Genomic DNA, 24912 nt, shown 5'->3' with positions numbered 1-24912 from the left:
TTTGGGGAGACGGGGAGCAGTTCCTATTCCTGGAGCTGTCATCCCTACTCGATGGATAAAAACCTAACGGTGTAGGTCCCTTCAACTCAGAGGCCCAGAGGGCAAAGCTTGTCTGCCTCCACCCAGCAATGTGCATAGATCTGGAAGGGAAATCCCGGAGCTGTGCCGTTGCCTGGCCCCCGCCATGTAGGCAAAGACCACACTGTGGTCTCCAGACACTCTTCCTACTCTCCCGAAGAACCTGGCTGCCACCATTGAGTTCTTGAGCTGGGAGCCTTGAAGCAATGAGTGCATGACTCAGGGAGGTGCGTGAAAGACTGGGGGAGGCAAGGGTGGCACCCACTGCAGGAATGAGGCAGGCAGCCAGCAAGCCAGGCAGGCTCCAAATGAGTAACTACAGATGCTCTCCCCACTGTGCTTGTCGTGCCTGTCCTCATGGGGGACGGCAAGTGACTCTGCCTCTCTCTCTTTCCCCCCACCTTCTGCACCCTTGTGATTCCTGCATCCGGAAGTGAGGTGGGCTTGAGCCAGAGACGAGAGACAGGTTCCAGGGATCCAGGAGGAGAGACCTCAGAACGGAATAGCTCTGGGGGGAATCCATGCAAGAGGACACAGGGAATCAAGAGCAGAAGGACTCGGGCTTTGGACAGGGTGGAGGGGTGGCGAACAGAGAGCCCAGCCCACCCCCTCGGCAGCCTGCTCCCCCAAGTCCTGCTTCTTATATTCCTCCCCCCACAAGAAGCCTTCCCAGCTCCTCAGACAGGTGAGAGGACGGCTTCCTCCTCAGATCCCACAGGACCCCCCGAGAGGGCGCCATGGCTGACCCCCCAGCGCCTCCGAACACAGGACTGGACACTTAGTTGAAACATGGTCCAGTTTAGCCTTGGTTAAATTTTGGTAGGGTTTTGTTTGTTTTTGCTGTTTTCTTTTTTCTCTCCTTTCACTTCTGAATTTGTTTTGTGGCTTTTGCTAGGTAAGGAAGGGTGGGTCCCCCAGGAGAACAATTCTGGGAGAACAAAGAAGCAATTTTCATTGCAAAGAATCTGCACCAAAACTCTTCTCCCTTGGTCACGACTTCCTTCCTGGGAGCCTGGGGACTGCAAGGGCATCAAGAGGCCCTGCCAGTCATTCTCAGTACCTCCAGCCCACCCATGCAGCCCTGAGCTAAGGAGGGGGTTTCTTGTGGACCACCCTCCGTAACAAGGGGAGAGGCAGCCCATCCCCCACTGAGAGACTTAAGATTCCCTCCCCTCCCAGAGGGTCACGTGGCAAAGTGGGATCTGGCTCCCTCCTATTCCTCAGTCCTCACCCCCACCCCAGCTCTCGAGTACCCCAGATCGCAGTCCTCAGAGAGAGCAGAACTTCTACAGGACAGGGGGACAAGTACTAATGGTGGGACATCAGCATTCTGCAAGGGGCTAGGTACTGTGTGTGTGTGTGTGTGTGTGTGTGTGTGTGTGTGTGTGTGTGCACTCAAGTGCACGCAGGAGGAGAGGAGCAGGAGTTTGAGAGCCAAAGCCCACGGAGCTGCCATTCACATGTAGGACGGCTGGGATACTGCGCCAGCAGAGGTGACTCCCGAATGATTCCACTGCTCTGCTGGAGAATGGATGCCTGAGGAGTATTGTCAGAGTCACAAGGGGAAGCCAGGACCCCGGCTCCTGAGCCTAACCTAGCCCCCAGCAGTGGGGATAGCTGAGGAGGTGGCTGGTGATTCTTCAAACACTTCCTCCCTGGGGGATTGGGTCCAAACCTCAGAATGGCCAGGGCAGAGGCATCTCACAGTTCCCATATCTGGGGAAAGGCCTATGCCCGATGTCACCCGGCGGCCGACCCGCCAAGCCTTGGAAGCGGGGCATCAGAGGCGGCCCGGGTCCGGACCTTTCTCTGGACCTCAATTTTCCCGGGCTGTAAAATAGGGCAGGCGGGAGGGCCCTGGTTTTAGGTGGAACGCGGAGCTTGGCCGGCGCGCTGAGAACAGACCTCCCCTCTCCGCGTGAGGGCGCTGGAACTTCGGCCCAGCCTCCCTCCCGGAGGTGCCCCAGCAGAGATGCGACAGGGCGCGGACTCAAATCCTCCCTGGAGCATGACCCTCCAGGTCGTGAAGGATCAGGGAGCCCAGCCGGTGCCGAGGGCGCCACGCCACGTTCCTGGGCCCAGGTGAGGCACCGAGGAACCTAGAGTTGGGACCCACGCGCGCCCTTGCTTGCCCTCGCCCGGCCTGTCCAGCACGAGGGATTAGTTGGGATGACTGAAAATGGAGCGCACACGGGCCCCACCTAGTCCGGGTCGCTTGCAGCCTAGGACACTATGCAGGTGGCTTAGCCCGCAGCCCGCCGCCTGGGGGATAAGTGTCATATCCTGTCTCGTGGTCCTGCCCGGCCTCACCAGCCCTCCAAGGCGCACAAGTGAAAAATCGGAAGGCTGGCCGGGAGGCCTCCTGAAGACGGTGGCTCTGAAGGTGGACGTGCAGAGCGCCCTGGGGCAGAGCTGAGGGGGCGTGCGGGAGTGGAAGACGGAAGCCAGGCGCTTGGAAATGTCGTGAGCCAAGCAGGGAGGAAAGAGACGTGTTAGGGTGTCGAGACTCCCGGGATGCGGTCCGAGGGCGCGAAGGCTTCTCAATGCCTGGAGGCTGAGGACTGACGCATGGGATGGGCGGAGGGAACCCAGGGACTCCCCACTCACCGGGTGCCCCCCCAGCCCCGCCTACACCTGCGCTGTGGCCCCGCCTCTGAAGACCCATTGGCTGTGCCCGCCGTCGATCAGACGAGCCCCCGGGGCCCGCCCCCAGCCCCGAACGGCGCCTCTTAGCTCTGGGGCCACCGCGACAGCGCCACTCTGCCAGGCTTCCCGCCTTCGACCGTGCAGTGTGCCGCCTGCCCGCCCACTACCGGCGTGGTACCAGCCGGCGCGGGCTCAGGGCGGACCATGAGCCCGCAGAGCCCGCCGCCTGCCCGCTGGCTCTGCCTGCTGGCCGGCGCCCTTGCCTGCGCCCTCCGCCCCGCGGTGAGTGTCCGCCGGGCCACCCAGAGTCCCGGCTGCTGGGGGTGGAGTGGGGGCGGCGAGAGCTCAGCCGTCTGTGCGCACGTCTACGTGAGGGGAATAAGAGCACGGAGCACCGGGTCTTGCCTCCGGGCTCCGCCTGGGACCGGATATAGACCCTAGGGGAGGGGTCTCGGTTGCGCGTAGTCCCTCCCTGAACAGCTCGGAGCCCGCTCGGCGCTGTGATCTAGGACACCGGTGGAAGGGCTGCGGTTGCGAGCGGGCTCCACACTTGCCTTCCATGTTGTGGTTGCGGGTGTGCGTGGGGTGGGGAGATTAGTGGATGCAGGGTCGGGAACTGTGATCGAATGAAATGGAAGGTCTGGCAGACAGTGGGAGGGAGCCTGTGTGGGTCGTCGTTGCGTGCTGTGCCGGTTTGGAGGTGTCTGTGGGGCGTTGTGTGTTACGTGGGGAGTGACGGCTCAGCCAAAGATCCAGCGCTGGGGACCCGGGACTTGGAAAGGGATATTGGGGATTAGGTGGGTGACAAGCAGACCCTTCCTGTGCCCTCTCACGGAGCAGAGGTGAAAGGTAGGGAGCCCAAGGTGGAAGGTGGTGGGCAGTGAGGGGTTGGGGGTGGTGTTTATCAGCAAGAGCCAGCCATGTGCATGGGGAAAGCTGAGCAGGGATCAAACAGCCAACAAGCAGTGTCCTCCCTCTTCCTCCCACTTCTGCTTCATTCCCACGTGGGTATGTGTATGCCCCAGACCTGGGCCAGTGTGCCCCATGTGTGGGTGTGTGTGTGTCTGTGGGTGGCTCACCTGGGCTACAGGGCAAATCATGGTTGAGGCAGGAGACATGTGGATCATCTCCCTCTAAGATCAGGGAAGACCTCAAGACACTGAATCTACCCAAGCCCATTTTCTGATGGGCAAAGTGAGGCCTAACGACACCAGAGCCACTCCTGTCTCCTACCAATCAGACTTGGACTGAGGTTGCTCTTCTCTCTGCCCTGACCCCAGGACTTAAGGAATCTGGGGTTGCTGCTTCGGCGGGTTCTAAAACCCAAGTGGGTACCAGATCCAGCACCAGCTCCAGATTGGCTGTCCCATGTTACCTCCCTTACTGTCACTTCCACCAGGGCAGGTTTCCATGTACCTAATGTCATACACACCTTGAGGATGGGGAACTCATTGCCTGTCCTGGGAGCAGACCTTATGTCAGTTGACAAGAGCTCCCCCTCGTCCCACTGCTAGCCAGGAGACCCACCTCGGGAGCACTCAAAGCCTCACGAAGTTCGGGCCCTGAGGCCACAGCTCTGGCACCACTTACAGCCCTGAGTGTCATGGAGCTTCCAGGCCTCAACAACAATCCTCTGGCTCTCCCAACCCTACTTTCCGACCTCTCAAATTCTCCTTGGATGTGCCAGGGATCTTGGGACCATCACTGGCACCCCATTCCCCCATCCCTGGAGGCCTCTAGCCCGGGTGAGGAGTGGTTTTGGTGAGGCTTCCCTTCATGCTAGGTCACATCTGCCTCACCTTCTGCAACAGTCCAAGTCTGGCTCCTCCAAATGCATCTAATTCACTTTGTAACCAATTCTAGCTCCTCCTGCAGGCAGCCTTCCCTGATTGTTCTTTTCCCCTTGGCCCTCCCACCTCTGACCCCACCCTTCAGCCCTACTCACCTCCGAGCCTGGGCTTTTCTGACCATCCCATGGGATCAAGGGCTGAGGTCTCTTCCCCTCCTGTGTGCCCCATAGCCCAGTTCACAGAGGGAGAAGGGACTCAGCAAGGACTGGGTGAGGGCAGGTTGGAATGAAGGACCCAAGTTCCCTCTCTATTTCTCACCAGCCACTTGCTCCTGCACTGAATGGACATCAGGCAATCCTGCTCCAGCCGGACTTGAAGGGGGTGGGGGGGCGGACGTTATCAGAACCATAAAATAGCAGCTGCAAAGTTCAGTTTGAAGGCCCAAGGCCTTATCACTCCTGTTTATGGTGCCCTGACCTCAGCCTGGGAAGGGGAAATCTCTGAACACGGAAGCAAAAAAAAGGAAAGAAAACCTCTAGTGTCTCAAAAGAGGAAGTCCTCCCCAAGGCCACCCGTCCAGCCCTCCACTGCCTGTACCCCCTGGACAGCAGGCACAGGCTCCTCACTGGTAGCAAAACTGATTAGGAGAATGCCCAACCTAACGGTGGGGGGAAGGGTATCACAGAGGAGGAACAGACCCAAGCCCTGCCCTGGGAAGTTTCTCAGCCTGGTGGGGAAGAGCAGAGCCAGTTACCCAGGAAGAAGAACCCAGGTGGTTGTGGGGTGTGGCCTCCCAGAACTGAGTCACTGAGAGGAGCAGTCAGGGAAGGCTCCTTGGAGGAGGCAGGGCAATGCCCTGAAGAATTTGACCAAATGGGCAACCTTCTAGCTGAGACCATAAAACAGCCTCTGTTGGTAGGACCAATGGGCCTGACCTCAGAAGGAAGAGGAAGCCCCAGCTCCCTGCCTAGTGGCCCGGGGGTGGGGGAGGCATGGCTCCTCTAACTCCTCTGTGAAGTGGGTTGCTGGCCACCTGCCCCTGAAGGCCTCACCTTGCCATAGGCATCCTGCCTCAGCCATCTCCTTCCAGCCTCTCCGGAGACTGTCTGTCCAGTTGCCCAGGCCCTCTTGGCCCCCAGCAGGCCACCCTGTGAGCTTTAGGAAACATGGCTGCAGCTGGGTCAGGCCTCCTCCAGTGAAGTGACAACCTCAGTAAAGCCCGAGCACGGCTTCTAGGGGACTATTCTGGAAGAGCGAGCTCCCATTGGAGGTTTCCACCCTCCCACCCTGGTGGTTTGAATCTCAGCCTTCCCTGATGTTTCTGGAGCTTCCATGAGGAGCCTGAACTGGAGCCAGGAGACCTCGTCCTCACCCCACTCCACAGCAACGGCCAGTTGACCTTGAGAACATGTTTAATTTCTTTGGAAGGGCCTCAGTTTCTCATCACAAAAGGGAGGGTGAAACCCCTTGGCCCAATGTGCGGGAGAAACGGGAAGAGGCCTGGGCCAGAGGCAGCTCCACACCGAGTGGGGCCTAATCTGCCCCTGAGCCTCACAACTCTGCACCGGACTTGGTGGCCTGTCAGGACTTCTGTGAGACCTGAGAGATGAAACTGCTGAGTGAACTGTGTGACAGGTCATTCCTTCCTCTTGATCCCCAGCTTGGGAGCCTCATGGTCTCCTTCTCAGCCCTTTCTTGCCCCCACCTGCCCAGGGCTCCCCGGGGCAGGCAGGAGTCCTGGGGATAGGGGCTGTCCTCATGAGGTGGCCAGATAACTTGGGGGGTAGGTGAGCCTCCAGGCCCAGGTAGGCGATGGGTCCACTCAGGGAGGGCCGGTGGGAGGTAATGTGCCCCCTGTCACAGCGGGCAGCGTCAGTGGCGACCCAACCTGGGCCGAGCCTGCCACTCGCCCGGGCCCCTCACTGTGGCCCTTCTGGCTGTGGATGCAGGAATGGGGCCAGGCGACAGACAAAGCCCCCTCCGTTTCTCTTTGCTCCTTCTGCTCAACCTCCCAGACTCCACCCTCCCTTGTGTGACATCCCAACACAAAGCAGTTCTCACTGCACCTGGGAAGGTGTGCAGTGCATGCAAACCCTCACATATTTTAGGCATATTTCAGAAAAAGAGACACAGTTTAACCTCTCCACCACATGATGGTTGCTTTTTTTTTTTAACTTTTATTTTGAAACTTTTCAGACATGCAAAACAAAGTAGAGATTAGTATAATGAACATGGAAATACCCACTCCTTGGAGTGACATTAGCAAAATGACAGTACAGGAATTTCTAGCACTCATCCCTCCCAATTCCTCGGTTTGACACTTACCAGCCTTTAACAATTAATATTTGCCTCATTTGCTTTTATTGGCTGAAGTATTTTAAGATAAATTACAGACATCATGACCTCTTATCCCAAATCATTTTAAGGTGCATCTCTAAAACCAACGGACATTTTCCTATATAACTATGATAACTAACAAAATTAATAGGTTCCTTAATATCTAGCATTCAAATCTCCCCAAGCAGCCTTGAATCAAGCATCACAAGACACGTGGTGATATTTTCAGGGGTTTTGGTTTCACTGCAAGGAACTTTCCTGCCTGTCGTGAAGGGACGGTAGAGCTAGCTGGGTGAGAAGCGCGGGGACCTTGGGCAGTGTGCGTGAGCATCGAGCTGAGCTGCCCTGGACAGGATTTATATGCACCCCCTCTGATGTGGCTCACGATATGAGGGTCCATATCTCTCAGGAAGTGCCTCTTGCTATCTTAAAAACAAGTTCTTCCTGCACAATGGGTTCCCAGAGAAAGGAACGTGGTCACCAACCAACCCCTGTGTCTGGAGGACTCCCAGTCTTATGGTTCCCTGTACTGGCGCCCAGCCTCCATAGGTGACCCCAACACCAACGTCACCCACAGACATCGTGTTTGTAACCTGAGTCCTCTTTCCCCAGGGGTGCCCAGGATGACTATCAAGGGACAGGATTTAAACCTGAATCCCTGGTGTCCCCACTTCACTGGCCATTCCCACCGTGAGCCTCTGCAAAGAAACCCTGAAAGACTCTGTGTCCCTAAGTAAACCTTGCAAGAAGGGCCCTTAGATGAGACCCGACTCCACCCCAAGCTGAACGTCTCTTTGCTTGTGTTTTCAAGTACCAGGAGCCCGTGTCCTGGTACCACTCTGAGCTGTGGAAAGTTCTGTCTTGCCCCAAACCCATACCTGCCTCCCTGTCTCCCCCTCTGCCTCACTGCCCCCCTCCCCACACACACAAATTCTCATTCCACCCTTCTCCTTCCCAGAGCTCAGCCTTCCCCAAGGGATGGCGTGGTTGGCAAAATATGGATTTGCAGACGGGAAGATTCGGATTATTGGTGACAGGATGTAAAACTACAGGGCGGTGCAGAGAAATGACTGTAGGAGGGGGCGAGGGGAACTGTGAGTCTCGAGACCTCTCCTCTGGTGGGCACAGCTGCCTGGGTATTAAGGCTGGGGCTGGTCCGGTGGTGAAAGTTAGATCAGCCTGCATGAGGGGTTGGGCTGGCTTTGGCAGTTACTGCTGACACTTCTTACTAGTCCCCTAGTATGCTTTACATGTTAGCCTCGATACAACCCTAGAAGTAGGTGCTCCTGTCATTGTCCCTGTTTTATAGATGAGGTGGGGTGACTTGCCCAAGGTCACCCGTTCAGGAAGTGGCAGTCTGCGTCCAGAATCTGTGGACTTAACTAGGCTCTGCCATCTCACTAAGAAGAGCTGCTTCTTCCAAAGTGGCTATGGCATGCCACATGCTGCCCTGAGAATTTAGAGATAATTTTTAACTAGTTAAATCCATAAATATGAAGTGACAGCTCAGGAAATGGTCACACATGTCGACACCCATGTAGCTACTACCTAGATCAAGCGATTACACATTCCGATGACCTCCCCCCACAAAGTGTTGCCTATGCCCCTTCCCAGTAGGATGAGGTCTCATTTCCACTTGGTTCCCTGTCCTTTGCAAAGCATGTTTCTCCTCTTTTCTGAGACTTCTGGATTCCATGATCTACCTTACCTTCCTGGTCCCCTGCCCTTTTCTCTTACTCCTTCTCTCCTCTCCCCTCTGCCTCCTCTGAGGCAGGCTCTCCATGTCCTTGCCAATTGCAACACAAAAACCAAAGTGAGGGGGGAGCCTGGGAAGCCGGGTTGTGGTTCTGTGTGCCTTTGATCACACTGCTTTCTCTCTGGGTCCTCAGTTTCCCCCAGTGACTCTTCACAGCCCCATGATTTCAATTGAGGAGGGCTTAGATAAATCATAAGCTATGAGATGGTAATGGGGGAATGGTGCGTGGGACTACTTCTCAGCCCCCTTCCCTTTATTCCCCAATCCCTGGCCTCCTCCAACCATCCTGGGCAGGAAAAAAGAGCTCTCTTTGGACAAACCTCAAAAGCCCAATCCCCTATGGTGGCTCCCAGTGCTTGGTGATTTTCAGGCAGGGAGTTCTTTCTCCTATCTCACCTAATCCAGCCTGCTGCATTTTCGATGCCTCTGAGACCAGCTGCCCCTGGGAGGGACTCCTGTGCCCCCAGCACACTGCTCTGTCTCCCTCTGTTCCACCTGCCAGAGTTCTCTGGCCCTGGATGAGGCTGGGGGTTCTGCTTTGAGGCCAGTAGCTGTGGTCTCAGGCTCCCCTTGAGGGGATTGGGTATGGCCCACAACACATGACGTGGGCCCACCCTGTATTTCCGAGACCCTAACATCTAACCGCTTCAAGTTCCAGCATCTTCACTCTCCCCACCCACAACCCCAGCCTTTGCCCCAAATCTCAGGAGCCCCATGTGGAGAGGAGAATGCAGGGCTTTCTCCCAAGCCCCTCACACTGGGGATCATAGCTGAGCAGGTGGAATTAACAAATTTTGGTTAATCCCTGCCCCCAATCAGAAACTCAGGATTCTCCTGCCACCTCACTTTCTGGTCACCTCCCTGCTCCGGCAAATACCACGGCAGGGGACACAGAGGACCAGGATTAAAGAGATGCTGCAGACATCTTCACTCTTGCCTAGGTCCCTTCTACTGGATTCAGATCTCCTGTCATACAGAAGGTGTTGGGGACCCAGTATGTCCTGAAACTCTAGCCTCAAACCAACTGGAAGTTCAGGCTGACTTTAGGCTCGCTTGGAGCTCAGCTCAGCACAGAAATTGGTGAGGCCTTGGAAGAAAGCCCTGCTTTTTCCTCTCCACATGGGGCGTCAGGAGACAAGTTGAGAGACGGTGAGCAGTGGTGAGATTAGGAAGGGTCTTGAATGCTGATTTTGAAGTGTGGGCTTTGATTCCTAGGCCGTGGGGACCCTGAGAGATTTGAAGCAGGAGAACGAGAGTGGGGATCACACTGTGCAAAGGTCCCTCAAGCTGAAGGTGGTGGGGCTGAAAGCTGCTGCACCAGTCCAGGAACTGATGAGGCCTGGCCCTTGTCTGTATCTCCCAGCTCGTTTCCTGATGCTCCAGGGCCCCAGGCTGCAGCCATACCAGACTTCCTGCAACCTTGACTGTATTAGGCATTTTCATGCCTCCATGCTTCTGTACACACCGCTGCTTTCTGGAATGCTCTTCCTCCACCTCTAATTTCCAACTCTTACACATCCTCCGAGGTCCACCCACCTCTACTATCCATTCTCTATGAAGTCCACACCCCAGCTATATCCTACCCTGGAACCCTTCCATGGATCAGAAGGCTTGCCTGTATCCGGCTGGGAGTTTTCCAACTTTGTGTGTCTGGAGTCCAGAGGGATAATGAGGATGTTTAGAACAGAGAAATAAGTGGAAGAGGAAGTCCGAAGTCTGCCTGAATTCCTCAGTGATAAGGCTACAGGGAGCTGCCCTGGCCCCGTCCCCCAAAGGGCAATGGTTGACCAGATGGCCCTAGGCAAGGCAGTGGCGCAGGATTGATGGTGTCCAGACTAGCAGTCAGAGACTTCAGTTTGTTCTGGGAATGTGCATTTGCTGGATGACCTCAGGCCTCTCTTTGGGTTTCTATGTCCTCTACCCTTCTCCAGATGGGGCCCAGCACTCAGCTAAATTGTGGTGAAGACAGAGCTCATCTTCCATACCACCCCCACTTGATTCAGAGATATCCCCGGATCCTGGGTTATCCTGGGGACTCTTGCTCCCAGCTCTGCAAACTGCCTCTCGGGAAGGGCTCCATGGCTGTGCTGCTGGGGGAGCAGAGCCGGCAAGAGAAGTTGACCCAACACCCTTCCACCCTCAAAGAGTGGCAGGCAGAAGTTGTCATGAATCATGCGATGCCTTCCGTGATTGGAAAAGACATACCTCTGGGCAAATAGCATGGCCACAGCCCTGGGGTAAGAGGGCCCAGCCAGTGAGGACATCCGTTGTCCTGTCCTCAGAGCACAAGCCTGGACTCTTCTGGTTACAGGGACAGAAAACTCACCTAGCTCAAGCCACAGAGAAAGCTATTGAGTCATGTTGCTGGAAGAAGGACTGGTGTCAGGCATGGCTGCATGCCAGGGCTCAGATAATGTCAAGAGATTTTCCATCTCTCTATTCTGCCGTCAGTTATGCGGTCTTATCATTATGTTCCACTCGGCAACAAGATGGCGGCAGTAGCTCCAACCCCTGAATCCCTTAAGATTTCGAGGCCAGTGGGAAAGAACAGATCCACTTGCCTAATTGCTTAATCCAGAGTCCCAGGAATGAGCCTCCTGGCTCTGAATAGCCTGACTTGGGCCATGTGCCAACACACACTATGGCCAGGGATGCTCTGACTGGCTCAGGCCTGTCACATGTTGATCCCCTAGAAGAGGGTTTGTCAGGACTCATGGACTAGGAGTGGGGAAGGAGGTGGTTTCCCAGGTAGAGATGAGGACGTGGCACTGGAGGAGGGTAATGGATGGTAGAAAGGAGCAACAACCAATGTCCACTGCCATCCATCCTGCTTTCGTGTTGTGGGATGATAAGAGGTTAGAATGGGCAGGAGAGGCAGGCGAGGCTGGGACGGGGCCAGAAGGCTGACTGAACCCTGTTGCTGAAGGACAGCGGGGCTGAGAAGGTACCTCGGAGAGAAGCAGGCTCCAAGCAAGCGAGGTGGTGGGACACAAGCCGGCATGGCCAGTCCCCAGGTTCCTCTTCCAGAGGCCACATCTGGGACCCATCTGGTCACCCCTCTTCTCATGCCTGAGCAGAAAGAGCTGGCCACGTCCCTTAAGACCGAGATGTCAAGTGTTTCATTCTTGGGAACCCTTATGGGCAAGAGAGGAAGGACATGACCCAAAGAGGGCCCACAGCACATTTCCTTGAAGTCTTATAGCTTGTCTTTTAAACAGTTACACAAATAACTGCATCCTGCTCCAAATAGATCCATGTTACTGCCAAGTTTTACATGATTTGCCAGCTAATGTCTTTACCCCAATTGGCTGGTAAAATTAACGGTCCAAGATGGAAACCACATTCACTGAGTGACTTCCAGGCCCGTGGCACATAGGTGAGTGAGGTCTGGGTGCTGGAGAGTCTGAAAGACATTTTGGACAAGGAGGCCTTCTCTCAGACCTGGGCTTGGTCAGCTGTGGTGCTTAGCTGGGAAAGCTGGGGACCTCTGTGACAATGAGGCTCCATCAAAGCCTGCAACAAAGGGACTCAGCTCTGTGGCTTCTCGGGCACTGAGTTGTCCGGCTTCAGCTTGGACCTCCCACCCCAACTCCCTCTATAGCAATGGAGAGTTCACTGGTACCTGGGCACTTATTTCTCAGTGGGGTCAACTCACTGAGAACAATGGTCAGACTCACACCTTGGTGCCTACAGGCCAGAGAGGGACCGCCCCCCCCAAAGGAAGGAACTGAGGGAAAACTAGACCACCTACGTCTCCCCACACCCCCACTGCTAAAACCCATTAAGTCAACAGGGAAGGTGACTAAGACCCATTTAGCCTACAGGGAAACTGAGGTCCAGGAAAGGTGAGGTCCCATGGTGGGAAGGACAAATTGGAAGAGACACTGAGAATCTCTGATTCTGGTGTAATCTTGCTGGACTCTTCCCCACAGCCGTGTTGGGGACTGTGACATTCTCCTCCCTAGGCAGAGATGAGGAAACTGATACGGAGTTTCTAAGGGTGACAGCCATTTCCCTAAAACCAACGTGACAGTCAGAAGCTGCCACCAGCCCAGCAGTCCCTCCATGGAGGCCTTCACCTGCCCTTCCCCACCCAACGGCTCCCAAAACATGAATTTTCTGGCTATTCCTGGGCATCGATCACTACTGGGCATTCATCCATCACTCACATGTTGGCCCCAGAGCCAGTGTCCCCCTGACACACAGGTCTGCCCCACCATTGATGGGTGCAGGAGAGGTGAGGGGAGAAGCTTGAGTTTTCCCATCCCTTCTCCCCACCTCCCAGAAACAGAGGCCTAGCGTGATGGCAAGCCATTCCTAGCAGGGCTTTTCTTACTTCCTTAAATGTCCCCCCTCAATAGATCTGACTTAGCTTGAATTATTTAGAAGCTAAGAAGGAGACCGTTGAGGTCTGGGCAAGGAGGGCCGGTGTGCTCTTCCCAGCTGGTGACCCAGGGGAGGGAGCATAGGCACCTAGAGAGGGGACAGAGGCTGGAAGATGCAGCCGGACTCCAGTATTCCACCCAGGCCTGGCCCTAGCCACTGGAGGCCAGGGTCCACCTCCCGTAACGAGGTAGCAATATCTGGGCCCCACCCGTCCATGGAGACTAAAGCAGGGACAGAGGACTCCCAGCCCTCCCACCCAGCTGGAGAATGTCAGAGTCTCCATGGATAGCTCGGGGCTCCAAGACAGACCCTCTCTCCTCTGTCCAGGTCGTGTGACCCACAGAGTCCAAGTTGTTACAGCCGCAGTTGTTACAGCCGTGGTTGGGGGAGCCACCAAGAAGCCGTGACAGGATCCTCAAGCAGATCAAGCTTTGGGGGTGGTGGACCCATTTGGGGGACATATCCAGGTCAAGGTCAGACTTCAGTCTGGAGTGAGGCTCGGGATTCAGTTTGCGATTGCGATTGGGGTTCAGTCTGGAACTTGGAGCAGTCCAGCGACCGGGCCTTGCTTGGCCCATGTTCCTGGAGTTTATGGACACGAGGTGGGTCATGGACGAAGCTGATGGGTCCCCTCCCTGTCTGTCCCCAGAGCGGCTGGGCGTACGAGCTGCAGTGGGAGGTGTGCGACTTCATGCGGATGATTGAGGCGGAGCGTAAGCAGTGCCTGGAGGATGCCCAGCTGGAGGACGGGATAGAAGGTGAGGCCCCCTGGTGGGAAGACGGGCGCTGCAGACCCCCAAGGAGTCCCACCACTCATGTCGTGAGCCCACATCCACATCCTATCCAGTCCACATTGTTGGAGAGGGGTAGCACCAAGCTGCTTCTGGGTGGTGAGGAGAGGATGCTGGGAGAAGTTGGGGAGCCAGATGGAAGAAGGAAGGCGCTCCCATCCACGTTCCCATCGTCCACCCCAGGTCTGGAGGGCTCCCAGCTGTTAGCTGAGGAGGGCATTCTAAATTGGGGTTCTCAAAACTTAGTGGAGCCAAGTCTGTCTTTGGGGGTCCCTACCCCTCTTCTCCAGGAAAGGGGGGGTTGATGTCCATGGCTGCCAGCCCACCCAAGGTCGGAGGCCCAGGGCACATGGTGGGGGCCTCTGACAGTGAGGCCTCCTGGCCCAGCCCAAAGAAGGGTTGGGGTAGCTCTGCTGGGAGCGCTCCTAGGTCAGGCTTCTCAGCCCCTGACTTAGTTGCAGCTGAGATGGGGACAAGTGGCCCCAGCACACCGTACTCTGGGATTAAGCCATTGTACTGTTAGCATCTCAGAGGGAGAGCAGAAGACATTTGGGGACCACATGGAGGCTCCAAGCCACCTCGGCAGTCTGGGGCAAGAAGGGGCAGTAGGCTAGTTTGCCCAGGTTTGGAATACTCACCACAGGGCTGGGGGGGACTGAGGCCCAGCTTCTTCCTCTCAACCCTAGGCTCTGACACCCAGAGGTGACACCACACACACGGGCCCTTAGGCACACACATGGATTTCTCTATCCCAACCCACCCTCAGCAGGTCAGAGGAACCATCAGCTCATTATTTGGCTGATTAGGCGAGTCAAGGTCAGACTCAGAGGCTGAACACATGGGGCCCCCGCTACTCCTCCTCAGGGGGTCTGAGGGAGCTCCAGCCTGGCAGTGTGAAGGGTGGTGCCAAGGGCACCTTCAGGTTGACACTGTGCAGCTGCCCAGACCCAGCACCCAGCAGGGCCATTGGATCAGATGACAGCACCCTCTACCCTTCACTCCGCCCTCTCCTCCCCCCCGCCCCCCCAATGCGCTGCACTCGGCTCAGCCACCCTGGGCTGAGAAGGGAGGACATACAAAGGGCTTCCTTCAAAAGGAGACACTCGAGCCAGATTGGGAAGGGTGGGCAGGATTTGGAGAAGCAGAGAGCTGGGAAGGTGGGAGGCACAGAGACAGACTGCCCTGGGGAGTGGGGGGTGGGTATGGGGTTCCAGGATCACTGAGAGGGAGGGGGAGGGCTGGAGAGTGAGGTGCCTGCTCTGGGGCTCCCTCCCAGGCCACCTCCCTGAGGCCGAGCTTCAAGTTACATAACAACCTTGCTCAAGAGCAAGGAGCATCTTTAACGTCTTCCTGGCTCTCCAGGCCCCTGCCACCTCTGAGGCTGAGTTATGTAACCCTCCTGGGTCCTTCCTTCTTGGCTCTGGTGCCCAGCTCTCTGCCTCCTGCACCTGAGTGTGTAGCCTTGCCTCCCCCAGCTCTCAAGGAGGGACAGCCTCCTGTCTCCTGGGGCACTGAGGCTGAGGCCTGGGTCGAAGGGTAGCTGGACCTGCCCACTGCCTATGCACCCCGCCCCACCCCACCAGGGCAGGGAGGCGGACCCGGCTGCAGACAGGCCTCCACAGGTCCCAACAGGGGCATCCGGGATCATAGGCTGCTCAGAGAGGCCCCAACCCCAGACTCTAGGCCGCACTGCATCGCTCCCTGGACCCCAGGGCAGGCCACCCTCGTGATCCCAATGAGGTTATTGCTGGCACAGGCTGTCTGTCAGGTGCCAACACTTTGTCACCAGGCAGCTGGCCTGAGATCCAGAGGAGGGCAGGCATGAGTCAGGGGCAGTGAGTCCGTCTGCTCAGGACTTGTGTGGGGCTCTGTGCACTTCCAGGTGGGTGATCCTGGCCCCACCATGTCTGTCTGGTTCCGTGTCTGTACCCCTGGGGTCCGCAGCTCCATGTCTGACTGTCTGTGTGTCGGGATGTGTGTCTGTGTAAGCCCGAACATGCCTGGATAGGTCTGCCTGGTAGGCTGTGTCTCTGTGTTTTGGGGTGTGTGTGTGTGTGTGTGTGTGTGTGTGTGTGTGTGTGTCAGTGTGAATATCTACAATACACCCAGTCATATCTCTGCATGTGTGTCTATGAGTTGTGTGTGTATCTGTCTGTGCCTGTATTTGCTTGTGTCTGGTCTTTCCGTGTCCAAGTTAGCATACATGTATGTATGTTTGCATGTGTGTCTGGGGTTCTGTTTGCCTGGGAGGGTTGTCAGAGTGTGTCTCTCTCTGGACACACACGTCTATAAAAATGACCCAGCAGAGGCTTCCACTCTGCTTCACTACCCCCACCCAGGCTCCAGGTGGAGCTTTCTTTCCTGTTGAGGGGGCAGCCCCCGGGGGCACACACAGCCAGCCTGGGCCCTTGTCTCCGTGGGCCTGATGACACATGTGGTGGGACCTGTGAGGTCTCCATGGGGCAGGCACATGGAGAATACTCCCAGGGCACAGCCCAGGACAAGAGGCCCTCCGGGTGCCCAGCAATTTCTTGGCTGTCACCTCCTTCTTGACTTCCCAACCCCGCTGCCCCCTGCAGGAAGCTCCTCTGACCACATTCCCTGCTGGCCTCTCTTCCCTGACTCCCCTGCCCTACCCGCTGTACCCCGGCACAGGTCACAGTCCAGCCCTGGTGATTCCTTGAGGCCAAGTGTGGCCTCCCCAAGGGCAGGGCTCGGTCTCTCTCTCCTTTGTGCTCAGAAGCTGAGTTCAGGGCCAGAGACCCAGCTCCAAATCTACTCCCTGACCTGTGTCGCAGCTAAAGACCCAGAGAGCTAAAGTCTGGCGAGGACCCAGACACAACTACCGGCCTGCAAAGCAGGGTGTGTCCAAGGCTGTCAGAGAGGGCTAAACAAAGCCCAGCAAAGCAAACTCCCCAGGGAATCAGCACTGAGCACTTCAGAACAGGAGTGCTGGCTTTGCTGGAAAGGGGGCATGTGAACAGACTGCACCATTCACCCCTGCACTAGTGACCTAGTTGCTCTATGGCTCAGGAATGCATCTATAAAATGGAAGTGTTCAATAAGTTATTTGCGGAAAGAGGGTGGAACAGTGCCTCCCACATAAAAAGCTATGTAAGTGTTGGCTGGTATTATTAACAGTCTTGAACCACTAGCAGGATTTGACTGGCCTGAAGGGCCCTTCCGTGGCCTCCAGAGAGGCTGGCACAGAAATGGAGGAGGGACAGGGAGCCAGAGCGAGGCTACAGAAGCCTCAGGACAGGGTGAGGGATCCCCAAGGAAGGCGGGCTGTGCTCTTCGGCCAAGCCCTAGGGATCCAGGTGTTCTTGGCCTTCAGCAGCAGGTACCACCTGGCTGCTGCAGTCATGGAAGGTACCCCTCCTCACTGCCTGACCCCTCCAGCATTCAGAGTCCTGAAGCTCTTCCTCAAGTGGGGACATCTTCCACCTCCGCTTCCCAGGCCCCCTTCTTGGGAACTCATGAACCTTCGGACCTGGGCTGGGCTGGGCTTGGCAGAGCTGTCGTTGACTTTGGCTCAGGGGTTGGATTTTCCGAGCAAATCTATGGGACTGGCAGTGTTGCAAAGAGACAATTAAACCTCCCTCAGGGGAGGGGACCCAGAGGAACCCTAGTCCCTGAGGGGCACCCAGATCCTGAACTGACAAAACCACGGCCTATGCATCTGCTTATTAAAGCAGACCCCTAGAGACCCACTGTGCACCCTTCACCCACCAGGCCCTCAGGTTAGTAGGTACGTGATGGAGAACACAGCCAGTGATGCAGGGTTTTCTTAAACTCACCCCCTGACCTCTACCGTGCCCATCACAGTTCACAGTTCGGCTGAGTTGGGGGCTTGCGTGTTGCCTTGTGAGTTTTATGAAGACTCTTCAAGAACTAGCTGAACCCCAGTGTATCCACCACCCCACTGTAAACACTTCCTTTTTATAAAATATAGTTTCTAGTACCTCCTTTACTGTCATAAAATGAACATGCATTCAGGACACACGCATTCATTGTTTTTAAAACGACGTTCTAGTTGTAATGGAAAAGAAAGTGATTTATAATAAAATACTCTTTACCTACTCAGGCCCGAACACACTAAAAGATAAGAAGACATAATATGAAGGTTGATATAGTCACAAATTCAGGGGATGGAGAGCTGTAAATATAGATTGGTCTACACGTTGCATCACTGACTCGCATATCACGGGCAGCACTGCTGTAGGTTATGTGATTTTCCGGAACATTAAACAACTCTTGGTAAAGTTTAGAACAGAACAAAGCCCAGCCTTCTTTCCCTTTACTCAGTAGCTACACTCCGGGAAAACTCTGTGTATGATGTTAAACCTGTACCATAAGTGCCCTGTGTTTATAAATGAAATGGAGTGAGAGTCCAGGCTCTGGTTGTTACCAAAGGTTTTCACCAACACAAAGGCCATTGGCTGATTTGAAAGTCTTGCAGAAGCTGCACAATTCATCAATGTGTGGGACCATGCAGGACCTGACCCCTGCTGCTGGTCAAATGCAGGGTGAGGCCCCCAGTCTCCAACAAATGAACCCCCCACTGCTGTTCAAACACTTCTGGGGGTGCGCCGTCCTCACTGAGGACCCTGGAGCTGTAGTTAGGCCTCTTCCCACTCCCAGTCAGGACAGCCCCTGTATAGTCTGGGCAGGGCTATGCCTCCCCTCGCAGAGGAGGGAGAGAGTGGATGCCTGGAAGCTCAGGCCCCGAGGCTGGAGGCACCATGCTGACCCATGTGTCCTCTGCCTTTACCCCACAGGCTGCAGCAAGATGTGGGACAACCTCACCTGCTGGCCGGCCACCCCTCGGGGCCAGGTGGTCATCTTGGCCTGTCCCTTCAACCTCTCCCCCATTCAAGGTAAGAGCCTGGCTTGAAATGAGGGGGCTGGGTGGCACAAGTGGCACCCCACCTAGAGTGGGGATTCATCTCTCAAGAAAGTGAAAAGGCAAAGAAAAGTCGTCAAAGGGGAACCAGGGAGGCTTCCTGGAAGAGGATGCACTAGCATTGAAGGACTCGTGGGATTTGGTTAGCTCTTCACATAAAGATAAGCAAGTGGGAAGGGCTCACTAAATATTTGCTTAGCAATTAATAATAGATTGACAGATACTTGATTAAATTATGGTTCCCTTGTTCTTGTTGTTTTGGCCTGCTCATGATTCAGTCTTTCCCTGCCTAGGGCTGGTGACATCTCGGGCTCCAGGAAGCCACCGCATGGCTTTGCTTACACACCTTGTCATGTCTGCTTAAATGAATGTTCATATATAAGGCAAGAAGGAAAAGTAAAGGGGGAGCCGCTTGAGGAAGTGGGCTTTCTTGCTATTGAGTGATTAAAGAGGCTTACAGCACGATGTGGTCAGCCATTCTTTCTTTCAGTGAATGTTTATTCAATACATACTAGTGTGACAGGCACTGGGCTAGACAAACACAGGTAGCAGGGGTGGGGGATAAAACAGCCACACTGTCTGCCCACAGGGAGCTAACATTCTAGTTGGAGAGACATTTAGCAAGACAACAGACACACGTGTCCTAAATGGTCAGCAGTGCTGGGAGGGAGAAGGGGTGGGGAGGTGCAGTGTAAGGCAGGTGTTCACAGATGGGCAGCTGGAAACCTGGAGTGGGGGAAAGAGCCACTGCGAAAGATCCTGAGTGGGGGCGGAGGATCATTGAAAGAGACAATCAACACTTGTGGGATGAGGAGGGTTGAGGTGGAAACAAGGCTGGGATGGGGAATCCTGGGGAGGGGGAGAGCTGGAATGGGGACGACTGGGGGAAGGGCAGGACCTAGACGAGGATTCAGAGGGAGAGCAGAACGACTCTTGGGCATCTCGCACTCCAGGTGGCCTTTTCCTCTCTGGACCTCAGTTTCCCTGTTTGTAAAGTGGGCACGGCACGGGAGGTAGACCAAACGGTTTCTTTGGGGCAGGCCAGTGTTGCCCCCCAGTGTTCGGTTGTTGTGAGCTCAGCTGTGAAGGAGAGACCCTGATGCCCTGCCTGAGGAATCTGGGAGCAGTCACAGGTGTGTCATTTTCCAGTCTAGAGCCCACCTAGCCCAGGACTCCTCCAGGGGAACCCAGCACCTGGGCAGGTAGGAGATGAGTTACTCCGCTGGGTCTCATAGAGTCCCACCAGCAGAACCTAGCAACCAGTCTTCTCTTGGATCCCTGAAGTGCTTGCTAATTGCATCCCTCCCTGATGCTCTGCTAATTACATTCCTCCCGCTGGCTCTTCCTTCTGGTCCTGCTGGAATTGTCAAGGCCGCTCCTTTACTTGAGAACCTGGACTCCAGCCTACCATCTGCCTAATCCTGAGGAGATCAGCCTCAATGGGGCCCACACAGTGTCTCTGTGTAGATAAGAAACCGGCAGCCAGCCCTTCCTCAGGCGGAGTCAGCCTCTCACCAGGACCCAACTAGTGGCAAGCTGAATATGAAATAAAATTTAGCCCCCATCATCAATCAGCCAGATCCCCTTGTGCAGTGAACAGCCTGCACAACTCTACTTGGCGGTCCTACTCTCTGGAAATGATGGCGAGAAATAAGATACTGGGTTAGGGGCTGAAAATGTAAAGAGGGTGTGTTTTCCTGGGCAACTAGATGAAGTGTGAGCAACTGACATTAAACTCCAAAGAGGGAAGTTTGCGAGCAAAGAAAGTGCAGGGGAGAGGTGATACCAATCCCGGCTCCTTGGATACCAGGGCTAGGGAACGAGTGTTCTCCCTGGAAAGGTTGGAAGGGACCTGGTTCTACAGGGAAAGCTGAAGAAACCTTGTAGAAGGTAAGGATTGTGTGACCTGTTTGAAAGAAGTCGTTTGCCCAGGCTGGGTCAGAATACCTGGGGTCAGGGTTAGCTTGACGAGGGATTGCTCATCAAGTCCCCAAAAGGTTCGCAGGGCCTAGTCTTTTGATTCGTGGTCTGCATGTCTTTCATCTGCGCTGTTTTTACCTTCAAATAGTTGAAGAGACTTTTTTTAGAACAAGAAACAGGATAGTTATTCTGGTTGAGAAGACTCAACAGTCTATGTTAACTGGGTCTATAGGACATCTCTTCCCCTCACCCTGCCCCCTGCATCTGAAGCCAGATAGAAGATCTTGATGCCAGCCTAAGACGTCTGCCCTGGCAGGCCGGGACGGGGTGCCACTGACAGGATTTCAGCAGGAGAGCGCCATGGTCAGGTCCAGGTTTTGGAACAATCCCTCCAGCTACCTCAGGGTGGGGAGCAGGTTGGAGGAGACAGGAGAGCAGGGAGACCCATCAGAAAGTTCCTACCTAAAATCAGGGGAGATGAGATGGTGGTGGTGATGAGGACAGAAAGACTGGGACAGGACTGGTGACCAGAGGGGGAGAGAGGGGAGAGTGGGGAGAATATGGTTCCCCGATTTCTACCTCTGGTCCCTGAGTGGTGCTTTTCACATGGAGAATGGGGTGGTGGGGGGAGGGTGTGGCCATGACTTCTTTTTCAGCCATGGTGAGCGGGAGAAGGTTGGTAGAATGTGGGGTTCAAGTCCCTCACCCCTCCCTGGCGCACACCCTCCATATCTTCCCTGCCCGCATGAGGTCTGCTGGTTCCCAGGCCGAGAATCGAGAATCGGGAGAGACTCCTGGCTGCTTCTTGGGCTCCCATGGTGACTGCCTTTGAGAGCTCTTGAAGAGCACTTCCCTTTGAGGCTTGGGCCACAGTCCCAGGGCTCTTCAAAGAGGCCGCCCAGCCCTAAAGATGACCCTTCCTTATCAGACGGTTGAGGGGATTCAGTAAGATACGGGGCCTAAAGTGCTGTATACAGCACTGACATGTGAAAAGTTCTCAAAACGTGTGACGAAGCTGATAATGGCGATGATGCTGGTGCTGATTATGCTGCTGATGGTGGCGACGATGGTCCTGGTGGTGATGGTGATGATAGTGATGCTGCTGGTGGTGCTGGTGGTGCTGGTGGTGCTGCTGAGAAAGAAACTAGAGGGCTAGGATATTAGGACCCATCTTCTTCCTCAGATCTTCCTCATCGCCTCAGCTTTTCCCCTACTTTTCTCTCCTTCCCCCTCCTTATTCCGCTATCCCCTCACTCCCCGTCCTACCTATTCTCCTTCCCTCCCCCTCCTGCTTCCCCTCCTCTGTTCTTCTTCTCCTCCCTCCCACCTTCCTCTCATCCCAAGAGCCTGACAGGCCAGCTTTTCCCTGGGCTCAGTGCCTCTTTCATGCATCCCCGGGATGGTAGGGGTGGGGAGGTCTACTCTGGCTCACCCATTTTCTATTCAACTCCACCTCTCTCTCTCAGGGAAGAGGACACCTCCCCCGGGCTGCATAGTGGGCAGTCCCACTGGTACCCCTGACCTCACATGCCCCCTCAATGGTCCTGTGCCCTGGAGCCCCAGCCTCAGTGTGGTTCAGCCCCAAGAGCCTGTAACGCTGTGCTGCTTGAGTCCCCTTGTACATGCCTTTGCCTGGGCAGGTTTCTCTGCCAGGAATTCCCTGCTTCTCCATTTACGAGGATTACAGACCTGCACTCAGGTGTCCTCCAAGCCCCATGCTCCTCCTGCCTCACCTTTGGTCCCTGTCCAGCAGCACATCTGAGCCCCACCAGGTGTAGGAGAGAACCCGGGCTGGGAGGCCCAGGCAGGCTGGCCCAGGAGGACTGGGCAGGCCTGGTCCCCTCACCCCAGCCAGAGGACTGCTGCCTTTACCCTCAGGACAAAGAAACCATCTGCCACACCAGCTCCTGTGGCCATGACAAGGGCCCACATTTAGCTCATGGAAAGGGTCAGGGTTCATTCTGAGCCAAGGATCCAAGCTATCTGTGACAAGGATCAGAGTTTACATGGCACCCAGGTTCAGGTTCAGACATGACGAGGGACGGGGGGCTGAGCCCAGGAATGTTTGCTGTGACTGTCACCTGTGTCAGAGGGTCCCCTGGAAGTCCTGGAGGGGCTTTTCCCTGCCCCAGGTTCCCCCGGGGTGTAGGTTGGGCAGCTGGAGCCTGACACAACAGAGTTGGTGGGTGTCAGACTGAGCCTAGACAGCCAGACTCCATGCCTCAACCTCCCCACTTCACCCTTGCCCTCCACCCAGACCGCAACGTGAGCCGAAGCTGCACTGAGGAAGGCTGGACACACCTGGAGCCTGGCCCCTACCCTGACGCCTGTGGCTTCGATGATAAGGAGTCAGGTTTGGATGAGGTGGGCCTCAGTGCACCCCCCACACACCCCACCCGAGTGCCTTGGCTTGCTAGACTCCTTCCACTCTCTCCCACCCAGGGGTGAGGCTGCCATCTGTGTGGGAGCCAGGACTCCTGGATTCTGCCCTCCACATTCCTCTTCCCTCTCCAGGCCTGTATTTCTGGGGACTCATCCCCAGCCAGGCCACCCCACTGCCTCATGGGAGCCTGGCTCCAGCCCTGGAGATGGCAAGGCAGGCAGATACCACCCCCCTATCATGTGCATAGGGGAAACCGAGGTGCAGATCCTGGAAGGAACCCACCTCAGATCCCCACCAGCCAGTCAGGAACGGGGACAGAAGAGAACCACCATTCTCAGGCCCAGGACAGGGATGTGCCCCGAGCAGGTGATGCACAGGTGGTCACTGGAAGGATGTGGGGCCAGGAGCCAGGCAGGGACCCTGATGGGGAGGCTAGAGTGTAGTGGAGTCCTCAGCGAGGAGCCCTCGCTGCTTTGGTATGTGAACGCATGTGTGTGTATGTGTGTATCTGTCTGTGATGATACCTGTCCCACCCCAGGCACCCTTCACTCCTCCCAAGAGAGCAGCAATTTCCTCAGAGGCCTTCAAGGCTCACCAGGTCATCAGGCAGGATTTGAACCCCTAAATCCCTCTTAACCACTTGCCTCTGCTGGGGGTTGGGGGCAGGGCAGGCAAAGAGGAAGGAGGGGCCTGTGCAGTGACTATGGCTCTGCGTGTGTGTGTGTGTGTGTGTGTATGGTGTTCCCTGGGGAGGGCATCAAGAGGGTGCCAACAAGAAGCCTTTGGGATCCAGCTTGTCCTGCCCTTATGCTGCTGACTCAGCCCCGAGATCCCCCAAAATGGGAAAGCACCCCACAGTGTCTTCTTTACCTTCTCCCTCCCCACAAACACATGATTGAAGAATGAATGGACAAATGGAACGTGTGAGGTCTTTGCTTTTCCCTCACTGACATTTCCCCTGAAGGAGCAGAGAGAGGGAAGGGATTCAACCCCATCCTGGGAAGCAGTTCTGTCTCGTCTTAAAAACTAGGGGGGCAGGGGGCCTGGGGCCTGAAGGCGGCAGCCCGGCCTCCTCATCTGCCAAGGCAGGGATGGGCAAGCAGGTGTGTAGGGCACCCCACCCCGCCACTACCCGTAGGTGAGTTCCCCCCACACCCACCCAACATCCTCACCCACCTCCCTCTAGCAGCAGCTGAAAATGTTCTACAGTTCTGTGAAGATGGGCTACACCACTGGCTACAGTTTGTCCCTCGCCACCCTTCTGGTCGCCATGGCCATCTTGAGCCTGTTCAGGTAAGGTCCAGGCCCAGCAATAAGCCTCAGAGAAAACCTAGCTAGGTCACTCCCATGCTTGAGCCCAGTCTGACTGAGGCATGCTCTGCCCACCTGCTCTGTCACCCCCTGGGAGTGCAGTCCCTGCTCCAGCCCCCCTACCAGGCCAGCCTCCCCTAGAGACAGTAGGTGGCTCTGTGTTCCACCTGCCATAGCCTAGTCCCCCACAAGATGGCCTTGCACCTGGGGATGGGGTACCAGAGGGTGGGGCCTGTGTACCTGGAAGCTGAGGCACTTGGTGGCCAGGCTGCCCCTGGGGATGGGATACCTGGGACAGGGCCCCCCTTTGGGACAGGGCCTGCCCTCAGAGGCCACATGCCCCGTCTGCCCGTCTGCCTGGGGCTCACTCAGTGCACTGGGCATTGTTGGTTGGGGTGGGGCTCCGAGGCCCCTTTGACCTCCTAGCTCTGCCCACTTCACACAGGAAGCTGCACTGCACGCGGAACTACATCCACATGCACCTCTTCGTGTCCTTCATCCTGAGGGCTGTCTCCGTCTTCATCAAGGATTTGATCCTCTTTAACGACACGGAGTCGGACAACTGCTCTGAAGGCTCTGTGAGGACCCTGCCTAGGCCCACCTCCCTC

The 24912-nt window shown here is 55.9% G+C and overlaps 1 protein-coding gene across 2 annotated transcripts in view; it reads left to right on the top strand.

The window, feature by feature from the left end:
- Positions 1–2368: 2368 nt before the first annotated feature.
- VIPR1 (vasoactive intestinal peptide receptor 1) overlaps positions 2369–24912 on the top strand; it is a 32966-nt gene continuing 10422 nt past the window's right edge. Inside the window, exons 1-6 of one of the 2 annotated variants that reach the window (XM_019727542.3) lie at positions 2369–3006; positions 13643–13751; positions 18566–18664; positions 22868–22974; positions 24180–24286; positions 24750–24882. In XM_019727542.3, the coding sequence (XP_019583101.3) occupies positions 2929–3006; positions 13643–13751; positions 18566–18664; positions 22868–22974; positions 24180–24286; positions 24750–24882 (633 nt within the window). In that variant the 5' untranslated portion in view covers positions 2369–2928. The remainder of the gene's footprint in view (positions 3007–13642; positions 13752–18565; positions 18665–22867; positions 22975–24179; positions 24287–24749; positions 24883–24912) is intronic. The other variant, XM_019727544.3, reaches the window with a different exon arrangement.

Source organism: Rhinolophus sinicus, chromosome 5 (assembly GCF_057876585.1).
Source record: "Rhinolophus sinicus isolate RSI-liver-muscle chromosome 5, RSI-T2T, whole genome shotgun sequence".
Taxonomy (NCBI): domain Eukaryota; kingdom Metazoa; phylum Chordata; class Mammalia; order Chiroptera; family Rhinolophidae; genus Rhinolophus; species Rhinolophus sinicus.
The sequence above is the reverse complement of the archived record's forward strand: the minus strand, read 5'-3'. Positions and strand labels throughout refer to the sequence as shown.